Source organism: Lolium rigidum, chromosome 6, assembly GCF_022539505.1.
Source record: "Lolium rigidum isolate FL_2022 chromosome 6, APGP_CSIRO_Lrig_0.1, whole genome shotgun sequence".
Taxonomy (NCBI): Eukaryota; Viridiplantae; Streptophyta; class Magnoliopsida; order Poales; family Poaceae; genus Lolium; species Lolium rigidum.
The window spans coordinates 235,944,809-235,970,531 of record NC_061513.1 but is presented as its reverse complement, the minus strand read 5'-3'; the positions used below and the strand labels follow the sequence as shown (position 1 = coordinate 235,970,531).

At 43.5% G+C, this 25,723-nt stretch overlaps 1 protein-coding gene across 1 annotated transcript; it reads left to right on the top strand.

Annotated features, from left to right (window-relative positions):
• Positions 1-17,095: 17,095 nt before the first annotated feature.
• Positions 17,096-20,609, top strand: LOC124660731. Its single transcript, XM_047198547.1, has 7 exons — positions 17,096-17,248; positions 19,329-19,422; positions 19,562-19,624; positions 19,725-19,772; positions 19,867-19,929; positions 20,098-20,158; positions 20,272-20,609. The coding sequence occupies exons 2-7, from the start codon at positions 19,333-19,335 to the stop codon at positions 20,310-20,312; spliced, it is 366 nt and encodes a 121-aa protein (XP_047054503.1). The 5' UTR covers positions 17,096-17,248; positions 19,329-19,332; the 3' UTR covers positions 20,313-20,609.
• The last annotated feature ends 5,114 nt before the right edge of the window (positions 20,610-25,723 follow it).

Genomic DNA, 25,723 nt, shown 5'->3' with positions numbered 1-25,723 from the left:
AATAGGACTTAATCATTTCTTGATTCTTTAACAATACGGTACCAGTCCGTAATGTTTCTTGTCAGACTTAACAATATTTCTATCTCAATTACAAGACTAGCGCATGGTAGAAAACGGATGCCAATACTACAAAATTAATTCAAAATACTACTCAGACTATGTTTATGATAATTAGTTCATGTTTTAATCTAATTACTAATGAACTCCCACTTAATACAACATCCCTCATAGTTGTTAAGTGGTACACGATCCAAATCCACTACACCAAAACCGATCATCACGTGAGATGATGTAGCTTCAATGGTGAACATCAACATGTTGATCATATCATCCATATGACTCGTGTTCAACCTTTCCGTTTCCGTTTTCCCGAGGCCATGTCTGTACATGCTAGGCTCGTCAAGCAAACCCAAGTATTCCGCGTGTGCAACATGGCTTACACCCGTTGTATGTGAACGTTGAGTCTATCACATCCGATCATCACGAGATGCTTCGAAACGACGAATTGTGCAACGGTGCATACGAGGGGAGAACACTTTATTATCTTGATATTAATGTGAGGGATCATCTTATAATGCTACCGTCGCGTTCTAAGCAAAATAAGATGCATAAAGGATTAACATCACATGCAATTCATATGTGATATGATATGACCCTTTTAGTCTTTGCGCCTTCGATCTTCATCTCCAAAGCACGGACATGATCTCCATCATCAACGGGCATGATCTCCATCACCGTCGGCGTAGCGTCAAGGTCCATGGCGCCGTCTTCATGGTTGTTCACCTCATGTAGCAACTATTACAACTACTTTGAAATACTACTCAACATGAAATTTAAAGACAACCATAAGGCTCCTGCCGGTTGCCACAATACAATAATGATCATCTCATACATATTCATCATCGCATCATGGCCATATCACATCACCAAACCACTGCAAAAACAAGTTAGACGTCTCTAATTTGGTTTGCATATTTTACGTGGTTTAGGGTTTTCGAGTAAGATCCAATCTACCTACGAACATGAACCACAACGGTGATACTAGTGTTGTCAATAGAAAGAGTAAATTGAATCTTCACTATGGTGGGAGAGACAGACACCCGCAAAGCCACTTATGCAATACAAGTTGCATGTCGAACGTGGAGCAAGTCTCATGAACGCGGTCATGTAAAGTTAGCCCGAGCCGCTTCATCCCACCATGCCACAAAGATGCAAAGTACTCGAACTAAAGACAACAAAGCATCAACGCCCACAAAACAATTGTGTTCTACTCGTGCAACCATCTATGCATAGACACGGCTCTGATACCACTGTAGGGATTCGTAGCATAGAAAACAAAAAATTTCCTACCGCGAGAACGCAATCCAAGCCAAGATGCAATCTAGAAGATGGTAGCAACGAGGGGATGAACGAGACTAACCCTTGAAGATTTCCAAAGCCTACGAGAGGAGGCTCTCGTTGCTGCGGTAGACGATCACTTTCCGCTTTCAAAAGCGCGTAGAAGATCTTGACGGTGCCACAATCGGGCAGCACCTCTGTACTCGGTCACACGTTCGGTGTTGATGACGACGTCCTTCTCCCCGTTCCAGCGGGCAGCGGAAGTAGTAGATCCTCCTTCAAATCCCGGCAGCACGACGGCGTGATGGCAGTGTCGATGGAGAACTCCGGCAGGGCTTCGCCTAAGCGTATGCGGGAGTTGTATGTGGAGGAGGGGTGCTAGGGTTTGGGAGAGGGGTGCCTTGGGCGCCGGCCATGAAGGGGGCAGCCAAGGTTGGAGGCAAGAGTGGCCGGCCACCCTCCCCTTGTCCCTCATTATATAGGTGGAAGCCCCAAGAGTTGTAGTCCAAGTCTTCGAATAAGACCCCAACACCAAAACTTCCCAAAGGTGGGAAACCTACTCAAGGGGGGAGTCCTACTCAAGGTGGGACTCCCACCTTTCCTTGAGGTGGGGCTGGCCGGCCACCAAGGTGGAGCCCACCCGGGACTCCTCCCCTTTAGGGTTTGGCCGGCCATGCTAGTGGAGTCCCTCCCGGACTCCACCTTCCATAGTGCATTTCTTCCGGACTTTTCTAGAACCTTCTAGAACCTGCCATAAATGCACCGGATCATTTCCAAACTTGGAATATGACTTCCTATATATGAATCTTATTCTCCGGACCATTCCGGAACTCCTCGTGATGTTCTGAATCCTATCCGAGACTCCGAACAAAACTTCGAACTCCATTCCATATATCCATATCTACTTAAACGACATCAAACCTTAAGTGTGTCACCCTACGATTCGCGAACTATGTAGACATGGTTGAGACTTCTCTCCGACCAATAACCAATAGCGGGATCTAGAGATCCATAATGGCTCCCACATATTCAACGATGACTTTAGTGATCGACTGAACCATTTACATACGATACCGATTCCCTTTGTCACGTGATATTTTACTTGTTTGAGGTTTGATCATTGGTATCTCGTTCAACCTCGTCTCATGACAAGTACTCTTTACTCGTACCATGGTATGTGGTCTCTTATGAACCATTCATATGCTTGCAAGCTATTAGACGACATTCCACCGAGAGGGCCCAGAGTATATCTATCCGTCATCGGGATGGACAAATCCCACTCGTTGATCCATATGCCCCAACTCATACTTTCCGGATACTTAATCCCACCTTTATAACCACCCATTTACGCAGTGGCGTTTGATGTAATCAAAGTACCTTTCCGGTATAAGTGATTTACATGATCTCATGGTCGAAAGGACTAGGTAACTATGTATCGAAAGCTTATAGCAAATAACTTAATGACGTGATCTTATGCTACGCTTAATTGGGTGTGTCCATTACATCATTCATATAATGACATAACCTTGTTATTAATAACATCCAATGTTCATGATCACGAAACCATGATCATCTATTAATCAACAAGCTAGTTTACACAAGAGGCTTACTAGGGACTCCTTGTTGTTCACATAACACACATGTATCAATGTTTCGGTTAATACAATTATGTAAACATTATCATAAACACAAAGATATATTATAATAACCATTTTATTATTGCCTCTTGGGCATATCTCCAACACAAATAATTGAAGAAAATCTTATGTATAGAAGTTTTTTTTCCTTTAGTGTCAAGGATTATATATATATATATATATATATATATATATATATATATATATATATATATATATATATATATATATGGGTCGCACTATTGTGAAACCGGTGCTCAGAATAATATTCTGAGCACCACCGATCATATAAGGAGGCGATCGAGCGAATCGGAAAAATCCCGAGAAACGTCCTCACCCACGCGCGTGACCGAACCTGACTACGCCTGTCTCACCTTCCTCGACGCCGGCAGGGCCTGCGCAGGCCCGTCTTCCTCGCCACCGGCAGGCTCCTCCGCCTGCCCTTCCTTCCCCGCCACCGGAAGGCCCTCACGCTAGCCCTCCCCTCCTTCCCCGACGTTGGAAGGACCGCGCGCCAGCCCATCTTCCCCGTCGCCGGCTGGCTCCCGCGGCGCTGTCCTTCCCCACGGCCGGCAGTCCCCTGCGTGTACCCACCTTTCCCGTCGCCGGCAGGCCCCCGCGCCCCCAAATCTCGCCTCCCCCGAGCCCACCAAGGCGCGGCGGCGCCGGCCCTCATGCTCTTGCCCCTGCCGGACCAAGACAACCTCCCGCCGCTGTACTGTTCGGCTCGGCCTCTGGCCGGCCTCCATGGAGGATTTCCGCGACGCCCAGACTCCCACGCCGCACCCACGAGATCCAGTGCCTCCCACGGCCGAAGCTCCAAGCAGCAACTCGAGGTCAACGCTCCCTCGACCAGCAGACGAGGCGTTCAGGCCACTTGCTCGAATCTCTCGCCAACCGTGCTCCCTGTAATTGCTCTACTTCTCCGCGCGAGGCTGTCAAGATCGTGCCTGATCGCTGGTCTCTGTAGAGAGTAACGAGACACTCTTGTACTGCCTGCAATTTTCAGTCATTGTGTCGGGCGTGTTTGATGCTAATCTCTACCCCCTCAAGTACTACTTTTTCACTGATTTTCTTCCTGCAAATAATAATTGAAGTACAGACGCACCTACAGGTTCACTTTGGAGAAAAACAAAATCTTAATTTCTCGGCAGTACACGCTTTATTTAACAGCACGGCAGTTGCTTGGCAATGAGCAGTCCAATTATCCATTAACAGGAAAAAAAATCGTCATTTTGTAAACGGCAGGCAGTGCACGTTTGATGTCGCCGATCATATGCAATGGTACTGAGATAAGTAGCAGATTCAATGCTTGAGTGCTGTGGCTGATTCTGATGTTCTGATCCATTTGCAGTATCACTTTCACTGTCAAATTCTGATGCTGCCGATTCATTTGCAGTGCTACTCCCAAGATGTTTCCACCTTTTCCCTAGTAACCGTGGTGCTCAGAGTGTGACTATTTTTCCCTCACCGGCTGGTATTTCTTTTGGCAGTGCACATGGTTGAAAGTAGAGAGTGCGTAGTTATTGTTCAGGATGTACACGTTCTGAGAGCTTCGTGCGCCGATGTGCTTTTCGTGATGGTTCCATGACATCACGCCGGTTAGACGAATACAATCCAAGAAGTATAGGCCTCCTGCCGGTTCGTGCGGAAAATTGATAAATAGAATTGTAGATAAGTACAACCAGAAACATGTGGAAGTACAATCATAGGTTTTTTGAAAGTTCTAAAAAGAGTTATTGTCCTAGAGTTTTAGTTTGAAGTGACAACAGTTGTTCAGGCTCACACTCAAGATTTCGACAATAAAACAAATGTAGATTCTGACCATGTAGAAGAGGAGGAGCATGTAAAGGAGAGCCTAATCGCGGGCCGTGACGAGTTTGCAGCCGTATTGGTTCCGTTTCGACGACAGCTCTTCAGATGCTAGGTACCAAGCCGTCGGTCGTGCTAATGCCTGATAGCTGAATCTGGTGAATCTGCTAATCCCTTGCTCTCCTGTTTAAAGCTGAATCTGGTACAATTATAAATTTATAATACCCCGGTCGTGCTAATGCCTGATAGCTGACAAGCACCATTGTTTTCTTTCAGAATTGAAGTATGCACATATGCAGATGGTGCAGATATCTAATATAGGAAATAATACAACTGTTAGACGTCGGCAGTACAAGTATTGACGCTAGGAAGTTTAATTGGTGCAGATATCACTGTCTTGTTTTTTCTTAGACATGAACATATGTTACTCATCCACTTGTACTTCTGATAAGCATCGTTATGTACTTTCCTTGTGATTAAATGAATTAGCTATGTAATAAAAGATATGGACTGCATGGACGTGAACTTTTGGCAGAAAAAATAGTTCTTACTGGGGACTGATAATTGTCGCACATCATCGTCACCGAAGGTATTGGTCTTCGGCCGGTCGGCCGGGTGCTCGAGGCACCAGGGCCACACGTAGGCCATAGTTACTCCTTCTCGGCGTCCAACACCACCGACTCTGGCTGGTTGCGGTGGCCGGCGGCGACATGCCGAGCCTGCCTCAGCCATCTTGCAGCTCTCTGTCTCACGTTTCTCTTGTAATTATGATTTCGGCAGTACAGATATGGTAAGAAAAAAGTGCAGGTACCAAATAAAAAAAAGTACAAGCGTGCGAAAAGCAGACATACCACCTTGTACGTAAAAAATATGCATATGTACTACTTGAGCTTGTTCGGTCTGGGCAGTACATGTATTATCTGCATCTTCATTGCCGGCCTAAAAATGTTTGTATACTCTAGACTTGCTATGAGTTTATTCGCCACCCCTCACCTCAATTCAATGACAGAATTTTCCCAAGGATCAACACACACGTACATATGTATAAGGTTGCAGAAGAACACGCAGAGTTTTGTGGCACCGCACCTTCGTGCCTTTTTTCTCTTATTCAACTCAAATAACTCAGCTGATTACAAATGCTTTTATAGCCAACTCACACACACAGCCAGACCTGTCTGATCCTATTTCTACTCTACTGGCTAGCTACACACGTACAACTTGAGTGACAACCAAGTCTTCAAACCATTGGATTCCCACGTTCAGAACCAAGTCTCAACTAATGGCTCCTATTCTTTCTCCACGCTGATTTGCCACATGACTCGGCTGCTCCATCTCCACAGTGTACGGCTGCAGCTAGCTGACTAATATAACTCCTTGTAGATAGACTACTCCCTAATGCAACGGCACACACTGCCACAGCTACTAACCGTATGACCGATGAAATGAAACATGATAAAACTCTAAACTTGGCCCTAATAACAAGATTAGTTCCAACATTGACATGCTTATTTCCCTAAAATAACTCCTTATTGTCTTGTGGTGTACCCCAGAATTGTTTCTCCTTCTGAAAAAGATGAATGCGTATTCTCCATGTTGTGATTTTAATTGATTAGATTCGCGAAATAATGAAAGTCGATTCTCCCATGGGCAGCCTCCCAACAAACTACCGAGCCGGATGTTTCCACGGGACTTCCGCTGCTGCTCCACAATGGCCGAGAAGAGGGCATGCCCCTCCCTCCCCCCGATCCCTCCCCCGCATGAACGTTCCTGTCGGGCACACCTGATCTCTCCACGTCATGGAATTCGTTCTTTCACCTCAGGTTCCCCCGCAGGCTCACCCCTGATACCCTATCCATCGTCCATAGCAAGGTCACATTTGGAGGAGAACTCCCTGACACCGCTTGTCGGTGTTCCATGCGGAGACTCCTCCTCCCTCCTCTGATGCTACAGGCAACCACCCTGGCAGTGCTCGTCGCCGACCTTTCTCTTGCTAGCACACAGGCAACATGCCACTAAGTCAAAGACTTCCAGGACATATTCCGCCCGCGTGTCGCTCTGCACACCCCTGACCCACGCATCGGCGCCCTCTACCAGCATGCGGCCGCAACTGGCCCGCGCACCATCGACCATCGAGCCCCGCGCCGCTAGCCCAGCATGATCCAGTTATTATAGGAAGTATAATAAAACCGACAAAACTCGAAAGTAGAAAAAGCCACATAATCTCATCATCCGCGAGGAAGTTCAAATAATCGACGAAGAAAAGTGCAACCATTCGACACGAGGAATACAACCAGTAATTATAGAAAATACAGGAAAACCGACAAAATCCAAATGTGGGAAAAAACAAAATAATCCCCTCATCCGGGAGAAAGCTCAAATACTTGAAGATGAGAAGTACAACCATTCGACACAAGCAGTACATGAACTTGTTAAAGGAAGTACAAGTAAACCGTCAAAATCAAAATGTAGAAAAAACTAAATAGTCCCATCACCCACAAGGAAGTTCAGAAACTTGACGACGAGAAGTACAAACATTCGACATGAGCAGTACAAGCACATATTATAGGAAGTACAAGAAAACGGACAAAATCCAAATGTAAAAAATGAAATAATCCCGTCACCCAAGAGGAAGTTCAAATACTGACAATGAGAAGTACAATCGTTCAACATGAGGAGTACAAACACTTATTATAGGAAGTACAAGAACACCGACAAAAATCCAAATGAAGAAAAAACAAAATAATCCCGTCATCTACGAAAAATTTCAAATACTTTACGATGAGAAGTACAACTATTCGACACGAGCAGTACAAGCATTTATTATAGGAAGTACATGGAAACCGACAAAATCCAAATGTAGTAAAAATGAAATAATCCCGTCACCCCCGATGAAATTCAAATAGTTGATGACGAGAAGTACAACCATTCGTCACAAGCAGTACAAGCTCCTACTATAGGAAGTAGAAGAGAACCGACAAAATGCAAATGTAAAAAATGAAATAATTCCGTCACCCAAGAGGAAGTTCAAATAGTTGACGGATTGAAGTACAACCATTGGACACCAGAAGTACACACACTTAATATAGGAAGTACAAGAAAACCGACAAAATACACATGTAGGAAAAATAAAATAATCCCGTCATCTGCGAGGAAGTACAAGGAGTTATTGCAAGAAGTACAAGCGAAGACTACAGGAAGTACAAGCGGTAATTACAGGAACTGCAAATTGTTCTAAGAAAATACTCACATATAAGTTCACATAGCAACGTTGGGAAGTTCAAATATTAAGATCCAGGAAGTGCAGAATCTCTTAAATGGAGGTCATGCATAATCTAAAATTATCATTCCGAAAAACACATGTTTAGTTATTGTAAAGCACACTAGTATTGAAAACATTTCCGGGAAGTACAACCACGTAGGCCAAGAAGTAGAATGACATGTCGCGGGAAGTTCAGATGCACGTGGTTGTGCTACATATTTTGTGTGGTTATGGACCTCAAACAGACATCGTACGAGAAAATTATAGCCGTTTTGCTGAACACTTTCGTGAAACCTCGCTGAGAAGTACAACCTCTTTTCCCGAGAAGTACAAGTTGATGTCGTGGGAAGTTCAATGCTCTGTTTTTACGGGGCGGAAATCTATTGTGCAAATCTCATCGATTTAATCACCGAACACCTCAACCGTTGTCACTGAAACCTTTATATGGTAGAGTATGTGTATAATTTCATTACCTACAACATTTCACAACAAATAAATCGATCTAACCCATCAAATTTAAGTCGTTTTCTCGCAAAATATACCGGAAACATGATTTCAAAACTTATAAAATTACTTTTAAACCATTTGGATTTCGCAAAAATCATACATATGAAAATGATGTGCCATTTTGACACCTTTCCAACCGTATGTCATTTTTATTATTTAAATATACCGCATGGAAATCACGGAAAAATCATTCGGTGCCCGTCACATAAAGCGGGCGGATAGTAATTCGAGTTATTCTCTTAAACTGTAAGGAATTAGAAAAAACAATTGGAATAAGAAAGTTGCGCCTAGTCCATAGCTTTCCAACGCCATATCATTTGCATCATTCCGACAAACGGTTGAAACAAATCATACATATTACTGTCCGCTCGTTTTTAAGTACGTCCGAATTTCGGTATTTTCAAAATGATTCAAAAACTGTGAAGATTTTGAAAAAACGTAAAACATGAAAAAGGTGCGCAATTTCATTATCTATCCAACGGTATATTATTTGTACATTTTCGATAAGCGGTTCGAAAATCAAACTAAATGTTCGTTTTCTGACCATATAGAAGCGTTTTCGTATTTTCAAAATTAAATTTAAACCGTGCATAATCTGTGAAAGTTGTGAACATGAAAAAGTTGCGGTTTTTCATTATCTATCCAACGGTATATCATTTGCACATTTCCGCCAAATGGTTGAGAAAATCGTAGTGTAATCAGTAGCTCTGAAGAAAATGGGAAGTTCACGTAAGTTCCGACAGAAAGGTCAACCCTCTTATCCAGGAAGTTCAACCTTGTGTCCAGGAAAGTACAAGTCGGTGCTCAGAATATTATTCTGCAACTGGTTGCAGAATAGTGCTGGTATATATATATATATATATATATATATATATATATATATATATATATAAAGTGGAAGAATTTTTCTTTGACTTAGGTTTCATATGGAAAATAAAGGAATTTTACAATCCAGTAAGGACATGTTTGTTTCCTCGGATAGGAAAAGGTAGGAACAATGTTCAGAAATCGTTAATCTCAACTTATTGGTTAGCCTCAAAATGGAGATTAATCGCTTATCGTCTGATTAATCGATTTTATCGGTCGCCTATTTATCGGCTTAATTTTTTGTAAATCCTATTTTTCAACACTAAATTTTCTATAATATGATATGTAAAAATAATATTGGAGTATTGAGCAGAACTATTACCTTGATTCTTTGCATTTTAATCAATAAAAATGGAAAACTTGAGCTAATGCACAATTCTCCAAGACTATAGGACGAAAATATCGACTGCCATACCAAATTTTAGCGAAATTACACTGACAATCGGTCGAAATATCAGTCGCCAGAGTGAAAATCGGACGAAATATTGGCTCTCGGACAGAAAATTGGCCGAAATATCAGTGCCACGATAAATTAGCACATATGCTGAAATCTTATCAGTTACCACCCGATTCACGATAAATCGTTATCTCGGCCGATTTTTTGAATATTGGGTAGAAATATGAAAAAGGTAGGATTCATGCCCACTTTAATACTATAAGAATTCATATGAACTAAGTGTTTGTTTGATTCACATGATTATTAGGACACATGAATAGGAAAATTGCAGGACTAAAATGTCATGCCAGTTGAGTTCTACAGGATTGGGAACCTACATGATATTCTTTTAGTAGCGTTTGAATCAAAGGAAAAAAACCAAAGGAAATTTAACATGAGATTTGAGTGGATGGAAGTTTTCATTCAAAACATTGTGCAATGAAAATTCCTATGCATCCCTAAGGATTCTAATCTTACCAATCAAATGGTGCACATAGAAAAAAGATCTTAGAATGGAAATCTTACAACATTTTATATGGCATTTCTTTGAATCAAATGAGCCCTAAAGGTTTTTTGATTCCACCACAGGAAAATCAAAGGATTCTAAAAAAGTGGTGTGAGTGGATATTACATTTACCATGAAATCTAGATCGAAGGATTTCTTAGGATTTTTTTTTGTGAAAATCAATCCTATGAATCAAACAACCATCATAGGAGAATTCTCATAGAATTTAATCCTACAAATATTTTATGCAAATACTTTGAATTTAATCCTACAAAGTCTGGGAGCTAGCCCTGAGACTTTTTGTTTACATTCATATGCTCCAAAATGAGGAAAGGTCATAAATTTCATGATAATGACCTAATCTTACCTTTCCACTAATTTTAGCCTTTGATTAATTATTCCTTTTAGGATTCAATTCCTGCAAATCAAACACTAGTTTCGCAAATTCTGTGTGTTTTCCCAACCATGTGTTTTGTACATATAGCCCTATTCTATTCCTATGATTTTTCTAGTCCTATGTTATGGAATCCTGCGAATCAAAGAGAGCCCCAAGAGGCACCCTAAAACCTTGTACTATAAAAAAGGCTTTGTTGCGCCATCAATAGAATCACAAGTTTCTGGTGAATCATGGTCACTTTTTGCCACTCCACCAAAACCGTGAGCATCAACACAAACAAGAAGAGAAGTAGGAGAGCAAGGAATGTAAGAACGACATATTTTTAATATGGGTACACCTTTTTGCCAAGAGAAAATTAATAATATCTGAAGCAAATTATTAAAATATTAAAATATTAAAATAAAAATGACAAATAAATGTCATGCTAAAAAGAAAGCTTTGGTCTCTGCATCAATTAATGCATATGGCCTATTTCTTCCATTACTGAAGTTTGGTTCACAAAACTTACATTTCATGGATCGCATAAGGGCGATAGATGTATCAACCATCTAAATATATATATAAAAGAAGCACATATGCATCAACATTTGATTCTATTATCAAGCTGCTAGCCACACTTGTTTTACAAATCATGTGCATATGTTTCCAAAAAGCTACACCAAATATTCGCAATTTGGCACATATCCACCAGTTGGAGATAGAACCTTCTACGAATCCCTATGGGTAGCCCAAGGGATAATCTCCAAAAAGGAGGGAGCTCTTGGTTTGTTCAAAACAAAGTAGCACAAAGTCCCACTCAGTTTCTTCATCCGATATGCAATCAAATTTGCGATATTAAGTGTACGTGCTAAATTGAAGGTCATGGGTACAATATGCGTAATTTTTACTTGTTAATAACACTTTTTAGGTGAATGAACCACACGAAAATATTAAATTTTTGTGGAACTTTCATTTTTGAGATATACTTCAAACCATGTGCCTTTGCACACAAAGACATCCTCATGTGCTAACTAACTAAAAAATCATCAAGCGCTGGAAAAATGTAACCATCACGTCCATTTGTTCCGGGTAATGCCCTTCTAAAAGCTATATTTAGCGCGACAGATTTCATAAAACTTCCCACAAAAACATCCTTCTATTGACTAATGTACAATAATATTGATACCCATCTATTGACATTATCCCATGAGAACGGAGTTTAGCTTAGATTATCTAATCCCCAAATTAAAGGAGGCAGAGGTCAAAATAACCATGCATATTGTTTCAATTTCCATGGACTTCTATACAATCGTCATTTTTGCACCACCAGCACACTTTCTAGCCTCGTCATCTTGTACACATCGTCCCCCTCCCACAACCCTCCAGCAGCTTCGCCCCTGCCCGCCGTGTCCCCTTCTTCTCGAGGAGTGCCTTGATCCCATGCACTGCTTGGATGGCTTCTGTGGAGGGGGAGATTCGAGATTCCGTGTTGTCGTGTGGGCCGCAGGAGACGGTCCCGACGGCCCTGGGTCTAGGCATGGTGGGCGTGTGTGTCTGTTGGGGGGAGGGGGAGGAATAGGAGAGACATCATGAGTGGATGAAGATAGAAGCTGAGCAGGAGAGGGGTTGAGCGAGGAACTGAGGAAGAAGGGATGCGCTGACCAGGACGGGCTTGTTTGTTTGGGGACACCACCTGTAGCTGTTCCCCTGCAGGCCTGATGTCTACGCACGCTTCTATTCTTGTAGACAGTGTTGGGCCTCCAAGTGTAGAGGTTTGTAGAACAGCAGCAAGTTTCCCTTAAGTGGATCACCCAAGGTTTATCGAACTCAGGGGGGTAGAGGTCAAAGATATTCCTCTCAAGCAACCCCGCAATTACGATACAAGAAATCCCTTATGTCCCCAACACACCCAATACACTTGTTAGATGTATAGGTGCACTAGTTCGGCAAAGAGATAGTAAAATGCAAGTGATACGGATGAATATGAGTAGTAATAACAATCTAAAATAAATATGGCAGCAAGTAAATATGCAGTAGACCAGTAAATAAACGGTGATTCGATGTTTGGAAACAAGGCATAGGGATCATACTTTCACTAGTGGTCACTGTCGAAAATGATATCATAAAGGAATATAAATATAAGCACTTCACTATGCTACTCTGAAAGACTCTCCGGTTGGATAACGAACACTAATTTATTGCGTAGGGCTGCAAAAGCAAACCTTAAAGACGTATTCCTAAGTACTAGTGAACACCCCGCGCTGCACTTTGAGCATTCATAGGCGGTACTAACACACTACAATTTCATAGAGACATCCAACTTAAATGATAATTCAGTGAACAAGTATTCTGTGAAATATAGCTTAAGAGACCCACACGGTGCACACACTCCACCTTTACACACGTGGGACAAGGAGTCTCCGGGATTCACATAAATAAAGTTCACTTGAAGAGCATAACGACATCTAGATTACAAAGCTCATGATCACATAAAGATCACATCATGGGAGAGAGAGATAAACCACATAGCTACCGGTAGAGCCCTCATCCCCGGGGGAGAACTACTCCCTCCTCATCATGGGATTCAGCAACGGCGATGGAGATGGCGGCGGAGTCAATGGAGATGGCTCCGGGGGCAATTCCCCGACCTGGCAGGGTGCCGGAACAGTGATTTCTGTCCTCCGAATCTTGTCTACGACGGCGGTGGAGCTACGGGACTTTTCCTGGACAGGGGCTTGTATATTTAGGATTTTTGAGTCGGGAGCTTTATATAGGCGGAATGGCGAGGTCGGTGGAGGCCTGGTGGCCCCAGACCATGCCTAGGCGCGGGCCAGGGCCATTCTGCGCCTAGGGTAGGTGTGGCCACCCTGTGGCCCTCTGCTGTTGGCGTGGTAGTGGTTAACACACGTCCGTTGGGAAACCCAAGAGGAAGGTGTGATGCGTACAGCAGCGAGTTTTTCCTCGGTATGAAACCAAGGTTATCGAACCAGTAGGAGTCAAGGAACACGTGAATGTTGTTGGTGACGGAGTATAGTGCGACGCAACACCAGGGATTCTGGCGCCAACGTGGAACCTGCACAACACAATCAAAGTACTTTGCCCCAACATAACAGTGAGGTTGTCAATCTCACCGGCTTGCTGTAAACAAAGGATTACATGTATAGTGTGGATGATGATGTTTGTTTGCGAAGAATAGTAAAGAACAATTGCAGTAGATTGTATTTCAGATGTAAAGAATGGACCGGGGTCCACAGTTCACTAGTGGTGTCTCTCCCATAAGATAAATAGCATGTTGGGTGAACAAATTACAGTTTGGCAATTGACAAATAAAGAAGGCATAACAATGCACATACATATATCATGATGAGTACTATGAGATTTAATCGGGGCATTACGACAAAGTACATAGACCGCTATCCAAGCACGCATCTATGCCCAAAAAGTCCACCTTCGAGGTTATCATCCGAACCCCTTCCAGTATTAAGTTGCAAACAATCGACAATTGCATTAAGTATGGTGCGTAATGTAATCAACACAAATATCCTCGGACAAAGCATCGATGTTTTATCCCTAGTGGCAACAAGACATCCACAATCTTAGAACTTTCCGTCACTCGTCCCGCATTCAATGGAGGCATGAACCCACTATCGAGCATAAATACTCCCTTTTGGAGTCACAAGTATCAACTTGGCCGGAGCCTCTACTAGCAACGGAGAGCATGCAAGAACATAAACAACATATATGATAGATTGATAATCAACTTGACATAGTATTCAATATTCATCGGATCCCAACAAACACAACATGTAGCATTACAAATAGATGATCTAGATCATGATAGGCAGCTCACAAGATCTAACATGATAGCACAATGAGGAGAAGACAACCATCTAGCTACTGCTATGGACCCATAGTCCAGGGGTGAACTACTCACACATCGATCCGGAGGCGATCATGGTGATGAAGAGACCTCCGGGAGATGATTCCCCTCTCCGGCAGGGTGCAGGAGGCGATCTCCCTAATCCCTCGAGATGGGATTGGCGGCGGCGGCGTCTCTGGAAGGTTTTCCGTATCGTGGCTCTCGGTACTGGGGTTTTCGCGATGAAGGCTTTAAGTAGGCGGAAGGGTAGGTTTAGGGGCGACACGAGGGCCCCACACAACAGGGCGGCGCGGGCCCATCCCTGGCCGCGCGGCCCTGGCGTGGCGGCGCCTCGTCGCCCCACTTCGTGATCCTTTCGGTCTTCTGGAAGCTTCGTGGAAAAATAAAACCCTGGGCGTTGATTTCGTCCAATTCCGAGAATATTTTCTTTGTAGGATTTCTGAAACCAAAAACAGAAGAAAATAACAACTGACTCTTCGGCATCTCGTCAATAGGTTAGTGCCGGAAAATGCATAATAATGACATAAAGTGTGTATAAAACATGTGAGTATTATCATAAAAGTAGCATGGAACATAAGAAATTATAGATACGTTTGAGACGTATCACCCTCCTCCGTCTCTGCTCTGGACTCCATCTTCGCCCCGGGAAAAATAGAAACTTTGGTTTTTTGTTTTGTCCAATTCCGAGAATATTTCCTGTACAACTTTTCTGAAATACAAAAACAGAAAACTGATGTAAAACAAGCATGAAGCATAAAAAATTATAAATACATTTGCAACGTATCAAGACCCACAAGCAAGGGCACAAGGCAAAATGGTAGCGAGCGGCAGAGCCCTGAGAATGCTCCAATCGCAAGAGGCTTACATTTTTAAGTAATTTTCCTTAAAATAAAAGAAACGAGAATAACTGTTCAGTGAAATTACTTCTATGTGCCTTCTCTCTGATAGAGAATACACGGCAATATCATCATATACTAGACAATGTGCGGCAGGGCCAATTTAGTGCTCGTGAGTTGTGGCTTACCACTCACACGGTGTGTTGCCGTTTACATAAAAAAGAAAGTTGCCGGTCACATTTTTCATGTCTATATTATTGAATTGTTGCTTCTACCACAACGATATACACGTGTTTCCTCAATAGAAGAAAAAAATGCATGTGCTAGGGCAGTTCCAACACGGCGACCTAATTCGTCCTCGTGTATATGTTTCGGGTTGCATAGACAAAGTGTACGGCTAGATTTGAACGTATATGTTTCAGTTTGCATGGACAACGGCCAAATTTGAACTGGATTTGCAGTAAAGTAGATATTATTCATGTGTGTGCTTGTCCTCGTCTTGTCCACCTCCCTACCCAGTCAATGACACCCTTCACTCCACCCTGTCTCCCACCCCACTTCCTACCTCTTCGTTCTCTTCTTTTTTGCGCTGCTACCTCCGTCGTTTCTCGTGGAATCCACCACACCGTTGCCGCTGCTTGCCGAAGGAGTTCGTGCCTAGATCCGGCGTTGTTTCCACCTATTTCTGGTGCCGGAGGACCTCGAGCGATGCAATCTACGCCCGTTCAATCAGTAGTCCTCTCATCTCGTTATATTTAAATTTATTTGATTCTATGAATTATGTATTTTAAATTATTTTCTGAACAATGTTTAAATTTATTTAATTGTGAACTATATTTTTTCAATTAATGTATGAACAATGTATACATTTATTTGATTGTGTGAACCGTCTTGTTTATGTACACAATATAAATACAAAAATGATGGAAATAGCTGAAATGGTGAGAATAAGCAAAAAAAAAAAAGATCAACCCCAGACTAAATGGAGGCCGGTTGGGTGACATTGGGACACAGTCTCTCATATATCCGTACTGAAGTTTTTTTTGAGAAACACAGTACACACGTAGACTCTCACATACACGAGCATACACTCACCCATATAAATGCACACACGCACACCCTACCCCTACGAGCATCTTCGAAAAATTGAGCCGGCGGATCGAATCTTGAAATTAACGAAGTCACCACAGGCGCCTCGCTGTCGATGGAAACATCACCTCCTACTGAAAGAATATTCTGCCTTTATGAGACACACAGATGTCAAATATGAGGTTTAAACTCTGGTGAGCTGGGGGTACAACCACCGTCCTAACCATCCAAGCTCAGGTTGGTTCTCTATCCGCATTGAAGTTGTGGACATGCCTTAGCATATACTCTACCTATTTCTTTTACTAAAAATCAGAGACAGCAAATATTGAAATGGAGGAAGTAGAAGATTTTTAGAGAGAAAGAAAACATTATGCGCAGAAAAAAAAATGAAAACAGATCCATAACAGAAAGGAAAGATATTTTTCTGCAGAAGAGTCCGGGCAAGCCCCAAGTTGCATGGCCGGCACGCCACTATACGATAGTAACGGCCGAAATCCAGGGCGTGGGACCCACACGGAGCAAGGGCAGGAGCATGTGGTACTCCATTTCTTGCGTGCATCTCACAATTCGAGACCGATCCGATCGCAGCAGCAAATATTCCTCCGTCCCTCCTCGACTCGCTGCTCTGCTCTGCTCTGCTCCTCCCCATTTTCTCTGCCCCGAGCCACCAACCAAGCTTCCGCCTCGGATCGCCACCATCGTAGCTGTAAGTCATCTCCTCCCCTTCTGCTTAGCTTGCTTGATCACTCGCCGTCGGGACTCGGTTGCTACCCTGCTCCCTCCGTAGTTGGTAGATCCCGCCGTCACTAGATCCGGCTGGTTCTTGTCGGCGGCTCCTCCGAATTCGGGAAGAGTTCTCGGACGATAATTTTGACTAGTCAGAGTTTGTCGATTTTTCCTTGACTTTTTTTTTTTTTGATCCGGCGATGCGTGCGAGAAAGTTAGGAAGAGAATTTCCCGGCCGTTGATGTAGGTTCAGACTGTCCAAATGGAATAAAGAGATCGGCAGATCAGAATTTGGCACAATCATAGAGCAACTACGTGTGTTCAAGGATGAATAATTCAAGAATCAGTTGATATACTCAGCAGAGCAGACGAGTAGTAGCATGGAACGTGGGGTGTGTGAATATGAATCAGCAGATTCAGTTAGATTTTCCGTAGTCACACAGATCGCAGGCATCTGCTGGAAGTGTACCGAATGGGATAGTGTAATTTACCTGGCATTCAAGTACAAGTTTGGGCTCTCGATGAGGATATGTAGATAGAGCTGTCCTGTGGAACACTGTAGAGGCCAAGGTACCCAAGCTACTGCTTAACTGCTGCATCTAGAATAGCTTCAGCAGATGTTACCATTTGAAGGACCCTTGAGCGCTAGCTTATTTTTTCTTTGACCAACCTTACTAGAGAGATAGTTGAATCTTTAGTGATATGGAAAGAGCGTAACGCCCGCGCCTTTGGAGCCCACTGCAGCTCTGTTGATGAAGCCTTCGTCCGCTTTATTGATGAGGCTAAATGCTGGAGAGATGCAGGGCTCCTAGCCATCACGAAGATCATCCCTGAACCTTATTGGAATCGTTCTTATCTTGTACCACCTCCGCTCCAATGAATAAGTCTTATATTTTTCTGAAAAGTCAAACTATGTAAAGTTTGACCAAGCTTTTAGAATAAGTTATTGACATGTACACTACAAAATCAATATCATTAGATACAACATGAAATCTATTTTCATATGATATCTATGTAATATTAAAGTTGCTAAAATAGTTTTTTCTAAATATTTGGTCAAAGTTTAGTTATCTTGACTTTTTTTTTAAAGTCTTATTCATTGAAACGGAGGGAGTAGTAGTTGCTGCCAGGTCAAAGCACCTGCCGAGCCATCGATACGATGGCCATTCCTGTTGTAACTGATATGTACACTTTCCCTCTGCCCACTTAATGAAATACAGCCAAGCTGTTCTTTTGTCACAAAAGTTATCATTTAATTTAAGGGTCTAAAAAGAACAAGCTGTGTAAGGCTTCTATCAAGTTGTAGATAAAATGAATACTCAAAGTTTCGGCTTGTGACCTTTTTATCGAGATTCGAAACACATAATATGAGAAAAGCTAAATAATTTATTAATTAATACAAAAGTTTGATCCATTTAAGGTCCAAATAGCCTGTCTCATGTTGATGTAGTTCTGTGGAGCAAGAGATAAACACATGTTTCCTTCTTATGGGACTTCTCAGTTATTATTTTTTGACGGGCTATTCCAGGGGTCACATGTTCCCAGTATATTAATTTTAGCATGTGACCGCAAAGATAGAAATCATATCAATGCAACTAACAAGAGAGAAGTGACATGTTGAATTCTGCATCTGGAGCACATTCTTTGAGTTCACTGAATTGTTCAGATTTGCCTACATCAATTGCTCATTATAGAAAGTAGTTATGATGACCACCCGAGAATAGTATAACAACTAGTAGACAGCTACAGTTAGCGCATCAAGTACATTATGTTATAGACTGAGAACTAGCCCAGAAACTATTAGCTGTAATAAAACCAGTAAAGGTTCTTTGATTATGTTTGAAGCCAAAAGAATAGTATTACCCATTCAAAGTACAAGGGCTATTTTGAAATATTTCTATTCTCCTAAGAGTCAAACTGGAGGAGTCAATGATATTGGACAATACTTGCTTCTGATTTTGTTTTTGTCTCAAATTCTGTTGGTAAATCACATATGCCTTCAATACTGCACTTTAATGGTTTCTAATGTGAATACTAACATCAGTACATTTTGTTTTTAGCACCATGTCGGAGATGAAGGACACCAATGCTGTTGTTAATTCTGAACCTATGGACCATAGTGGAGATACTTCCATGCCCTCAGCTCAACAACAGGTTATTTTCTGGACTAGTTCTGAAGATTATATGTTCATTTAAAAGGCAATGTTTTATTCTTGTATTTTGGTCTCTGTAACTGGCATGATCAGTTAGTTGTGCTCAACATTAAACACATTCTCTTATGACTTATGCGCAGGAACAATCAATCAAGAAGAAGTTTGGAGGACTAATTCCCAAAAAGCCACCGCTCATCTCAAAGGTACTTGAATTTGAATACCTCATCCCTGGATGAAACAGTCCATATCTGCTGCATAAACAACACTAGTTCTCAGCAATTAAATTGCTCTTCCTAATTGTAGGATCATGAGCGGGCCTATTTTGATTCCGCTGATTGGGCTCTGGGAAAGGTATAATCCTTCTTTGGCTTCCGTTCTGTTTTCACTTGTTCTTAATTGAGGTCTGAATTCCAATGCACTATTATTTGGATATTTTTCTGGGCAGTCTGGACAGCAAGGTGTTGCCAAACCCAAAGGACCGCTTGAGGCACTTAGGCCAAAGTTGCAGGTACTACTTTTCAAAGCACCCTGAGATAGCATATGTGTCCAGAAAACCTGTGTGTACTGTATTGTCAAGTTCAGCATTTCTTTGCCTAAAATGTTCAGTTATTTTGAGTTCTGAACGCCTGCAAAATGTGCACCATAAACTCATTCTAGTGCATTGGTCTTATTTCAGCCCACACGACAACATCAACAACGCTCAAGGAGCTCTATCTACACAGCATCTGAAAACGAGGGTATGTTATTCCGTGGTGCTACATGCTTCTTTTCTGTGAAACGGACCTGCCAGTTAATTCCTTGTATACTGCTCAGAATAACGTAGCTAAACAATTAGACTCACAACACGCAGATGGCGATGGCGCTGGCTCAGAGGACATGAACATCAACTGATCAACAGCCTAGAACCTGCTCGTGTTGTGGGTTCCTGAACTTTCTGAAGCAGCTTGCTTTTGTTATCTGTGGACCGCAGGGAAGGGATCTGTTTGCGCTTGTGACTTTCCATAGATAAGAAAATTGATGTTGTAATTTCAAGGGCGTAATTCATCAGACAGCTGCGTAGATATGTGCCAGATGGTACTATAGACTGAACCACTGTTTTGCGTTTGGCGCCGCACCTGAGTTGTGCCACGTCCTATTTGTCAATGGATATCTCTCTATCTTTGAGCATCCAATGATTCAGCTTGGCTTTCCGAGTTATTTTGCATAAAATTCAGAGTTTTGACTTCCGACCGTACGCCGTGTGTATGTCATCGAAGGCGACGCTGCTGCTGATTCAAGCTCAACAACCCATGCCATGTTCATGTCCAGTTATGGCATCTCTAACGGAGGCCTACAAACGGATGACGGATAGATGATGTCCAATTCTATCTGCGTGGGTACAGATTGCGAGATCCAACGATGACCCTCAAACAGATTGTGCATCCTCTCGGCGTTGGCTTAGCTTTTGTATGTTGATGCAGGCGGCTGTCATTAACGCCGCCGCTTCTGCTTCGGTGGACGCTTTGATTTCGAGAGCCCTAGCCGCCTGCCACTCAACCATCGCCACCACATCTTCCCGCAGCTGCTCGGAAGCCACCTACGGATAACGATGGAGAGCAGCCGGTTGGCGAGCGCCCGCTCTGTCAGCGCGCCGGGCGGCTGATCGAGGCGGGAAACGTTGGCATGGCGGGAGAATTAGCCAGGAAATGGTGGCATGGGTGGGAAACGTGTCGACCGCTCTGTTAGTGGAGTTTGCCGCCATTAATCTCCTCTAAGCTCTTTCATGCCTTGTTTTGTCTAGTGTTTTTATTAAAAAATAGTGGAGATAATACTCTAGAGTATTGGGTGGATCTCTGCTGTCACCCAGTTTCCACAAAAACCTATCCCCAATCCACTAGGTAGAGGTAGAGTATTAGGAATTGAAAAAATTACACTAAAATTTGGAGAAAAGTGGGGATTAAACTCGCTCATACTCTAGCACCCAACATATATTGGGGGTCTGTAAAAAACATACTTTAGAGATAAGTGGAGATTTGAAGTTTCGAGCAATCCCACTAAAATTGTAGTACCAAACAAGCCTTCATGGAGAGCAACGAGCCGGTCTGTCCTCCACAAATGGGTAGGCCCGTTGGATACGCTACCACCCGTAAACGGGCAAGGCCTTCTGGCTGGTCCGTTGGTCACTGGAATTGGACCATCTCGAACATTCTTGATATCCGATTCGGTGGGAGATGGCATTACCTCGGCATGTTCAAGTCTGAAGATGCTGGTTAACCACAAACCACCAAAAGGATGCTTTCTCCTTTGAATGGCAAGGCTGGGGCAGCAGAATATCCAGAACACAACTCCATTAATGTACCTACATTTTATCGGTGTTGCTTAGCCGCACTCGTGCTGGTTGGATAGGGTAATGCCGCCACCGGGCAGTGGGACGTAGCCATCGCACATTCGCACGGTATCACGACGAGCCTCCAGGCTGGATTAGGGCATTTCGAACGAGGCGACCTAAATTGGACGTCTAAAATGGCCCTACGTGTTTGTTTGCATCGGGCCGTAGACACGAAAATGTATATTTTTGACCGCGCATTCATTTGCGTCTGGAGGTGCCCAGCGGCCCGACACATTTGCACAACGGACACGAAAGTTCGTTCAAACAGCAAAATAAACATGTTCAAAGTACTTACTTATTACATCCAAATATTTTAAAGTCTGCATGAAAGTAAGGTGATATTGTTAACTACTTCATGGCCAGCCAATACCCGCTGATACTCGACCAAATCTTTCGGTAGGCATTTGGACATGTTGTCTTCAGTGACTTCAACATTCATATGTAGATAATGTTGCTAGCTTGGTATCCCAGGGCTTGGCGCAACCAGCTCACCCTGAAAATCTCATATGTGCTCATTGCGGCCATCATGACGCTCATCCTCAACGATCATGTGGCCACCAAAGACGCGACAGCTGCGGTCAAGGTGCTGGAGATTCTACCCCGGCTTCGATCATGTACTCTAGCGCAGCGAGGGCCGAATAGACTTCGGCTACTACACGGCGGTGCAATGGGGTGGGTGACGAGGGATTAACTCGTCAATGCCTACAGATTGTAGACTTAGGATTTTTTAACAAGTAAAGGGCAAGTAGATCTCGAAGATTCAGCCGACAAAGGTGCTCAACTCAAGATTATGGTGGTTCTGGCGCCAAAGATTTCGATCCCTCGTTTCCCCCTCCGCTCCCCTTTATATAGGAGGTGGAGCCGAGGCCTTTCGTGTTGTACAAGTTACAAACTATCCGAGGCGCATTGGGCATTTCCTATGTTGATACATGATTCCTACTACAACTCTACTTTCCTTATCCGAAGATCTCTGATCTTCTGGGCCTCCAAAATTTTGGGTCCATGGCTTCATATCTTCTTACATAACTAGGGTACTTTATTCGGCATGCCTGCTAGGCATACCTATGTCAGTAGCCCCCCCCCCCCCCGAGATTTTGCTTGAATCGTAGAGTCGAGTAAAATCTCCATCGTAAAACTGAACCACATGTTTACTTAAGCAAGACTTTCGAATCATAATGAATATTTTGCTTAATGTCTATTTTGTACAGGGATAATGGTGAATGAGGTTGGTTCATCTGACGGATCAGGTCCCAGTTAATTGCTCTTGTGGCAAACCCGCATAAACCTACATCAAGCTCGAGTCCCTGGACTCGAACTCGGGATACTGGCGTAATTCGACATGCGCTGCTTAAGGACTTATCATGAATCGAATCCCAACTGTATTTTATCGAGTACCTAACACGTCCGTCAAGATTTTTCTTCACATGTGTTGATGCGGATAAAGTGGGAGAGCACATTCGGGTGCGATGCCACACCACGTAGGACGGATCCTAGGGTTTTACCTTCGCATACTCTTTTTCGAGTCACGCCATTCAGAGTTTTTACAGCGAGACGCGCCCTGAGAATATATTGTCGAGTGCCTTTGTGCGGCTGTTGGAATTCTTTATTTTCTCGAGTTGACTCGTGAAATAATATATTAACCTCCCGATGGAGTACATGACGAGTTATATGTAACTCGAAGATGTACAGAAAAAGTTTTTCGACTGCAACTCTATATTGACTTATTATTTTTTCTTCTCTTCTTTTCTATATTTTCATTGGGTGCGCGACCAGCGCTCCCAATGGGAGTAGCCCCCGAGGCTACAGCCGAGTGTTTGCACTTGGTTGTAGGCTCAACTTCTGCTATTTAATCAACTCTATATTTTTGCCTTCATCACGTCATCTTATCAGAAGTATATGCAATACTTCTGATAAGAGTAGCCCCCGAGCATATGAACAGGTGCTTGCATCTGGACATAGGCTCCTGAATTTTCCTTCCAGCCACATATTGCTCCAGATCTCGAAGTTTTCTTCCAACTATATTTCGCTCCATCTCTCAAATTTTTTCCATACTATGAAGCCGTTGCTGACGAGAGCCATGTGTGGCCACCTTGGGAAGACACGACTGTTGGTAAACAACTATTTTGTGGGTCCAAACTGCTACACGTTCTCCACGTCGCGCAAGTGGGGCGCGCACGTCCTCCAATATTCCTGGCACGCGCGCAGTAACTCTCTCTCAGCAAAAATAATGTGTAAAAACCATTTACCACATGAGCACGCGTAAGGCTGAGGATCCTCTCCTTTTCATCCAACGGTTGAGCTTCATCGTCTTCCACCTATAAGTTTTACCCTACGCTTCACTTTTTCCCCTTCGCTGCGCCGCACATTCTCTCTTGCCTCTGTTCTTCTTCCTCCTCGAGCACCTCGTGCGCTCGTCCTATGCTTCCTCTCTTTGCTCCACCGCACATCCACCATCCCTCCATGGACCAATCTCTGCAAGAACCGCACCCCTGGCACCGGCGAGCGCGTGGAGAAGAACAAGATCTCCGGATGGGAGAGGTCCAAGATCTCTGTGCAGGACAAGCGTCTGCTCAAGAAGCTAGGCCTGTTCAAGAAGGAGACAATGAGGATGCCAGGGGATGAAAGTTCCCCTCATCCTCCTTCAGGTTTCCGGGTAACATTTGTTGACCTCCTCATCCGCGGTTTTTCCGTTCATGTTCATGAGTTCCTCCGCATCCTCCTCTTTATCTATGGGATTCAGCTTCACTAGCTGACCCCTAACTCTCTACTCTACATTTCTATCTTCGCCACCCTCTGCGAATGCTTCCTGGGCATCCACCCTCACTGGGGCCTATGGAAACGCATCTTTTACCTCCGCCGCAACAACTCGAAGAACACCATCTACATCGTAGGTGGTTTTTGCATTTGCGTCCGGCCAGAAGTCGGATACTTTGACTTGAAGTTTGCTAACTCCATCCAAGGCTGGCGCAAGAAATGGCTCTACGTCAAGGAAGAATCTTCGGCTACCCAAGAATACGGCCTTGCTCCCTTTGATTCTTTGTAAGATATCCAGAGGGGCAAATCTTGGGACGCAGAGGCTACAACCGAAGAAAAGGCAGCCACCGACGCGCTGATTGCGCGCATCCAAGAGCTCCAAAATACCAAAGGGGAAGAACTATTGGGTGTGCAAATCATTGCACACTTTATGCGGATTCAGGTGCAACCTCTTCAGGCTCGCAAGAATCCCCTTTGGATGTATTCAGGTGCTGAAGATGCTGACAGAGTTTTCGACGATCTTCCCTTGAAAGATTTGGAGAAGCTTGTCCACCGCTTCACCTCTTTGAGCAAAAACAATGAAGTCCCTTCTTCCTGCCGCGTGGAACCTTTCAGCGGTGACCATGCACTTCCAGATGTAAGTGTTTTCCTTCGAGTTGTATTCCTGTTTTTTGACTGCAACTTTTTTTCCTTTGGGTCTTGATAATTTTGTTTTCCTCTCTCGTTCTTTCTTGCTGTAGAACCATCAGACTCTTTCCTCCCTTCCTCCACTACCTAAAGGTGGGGATTGATACGTCTCAAACATATCTATAATTTTTTATGTTCCATGCTACTTTTATGATGATACTCACATGTTTTATACACATTATATGTCATTATTATGCATTTTCCGGCACTAACCTATTGACGAGATGCCGAAGAGCCAGCTTGTCGTTTTCTCGCTGTTTTTGGTTTCGTAAATCCTAGTAAGGAAATATTCTCGGAATTGGACGAAATCAACGCCCAAGGGCCTATTTTTACAAGAAGCTTCCAGAAGACCGAAGGAGTCACGAAGTGGGGCCACGGGGCGCCGCCACACTAGGGCGGCGCGGCCTAGAGGGGGCCCGCGCGGCCCTAGCGTGTGGGGCCCCCGTGACGCCTCCTGACCTGCCCTTCCGCCTACTTAAAGCCTTCATCGCGA

Bases quoted from the DNA above. Each gene is read 5' to 3' on its own strand.
- LOC124660731 (XM_047198547.1), top strand. From the start codon at position 19,333: ATGTCGGAGATGAAGGACACCAATGCTGTTGTTAATTCTGAACCTATG. The intron at 19,423-19,561 runs GTTATTTTCTGG...ACTTATGCGCAG, and splicing joins TGCCCTCAGCTCAACAACAG to GAACAATCAATCAAGAAGAA. The intron at 19,625-19,724 runs GTACTTGAATTT...TCCTAATTGTAG, and splicing joins AGCCACCGCTCATCTCAAAG to GATCATGAGCGGGCCTATTT.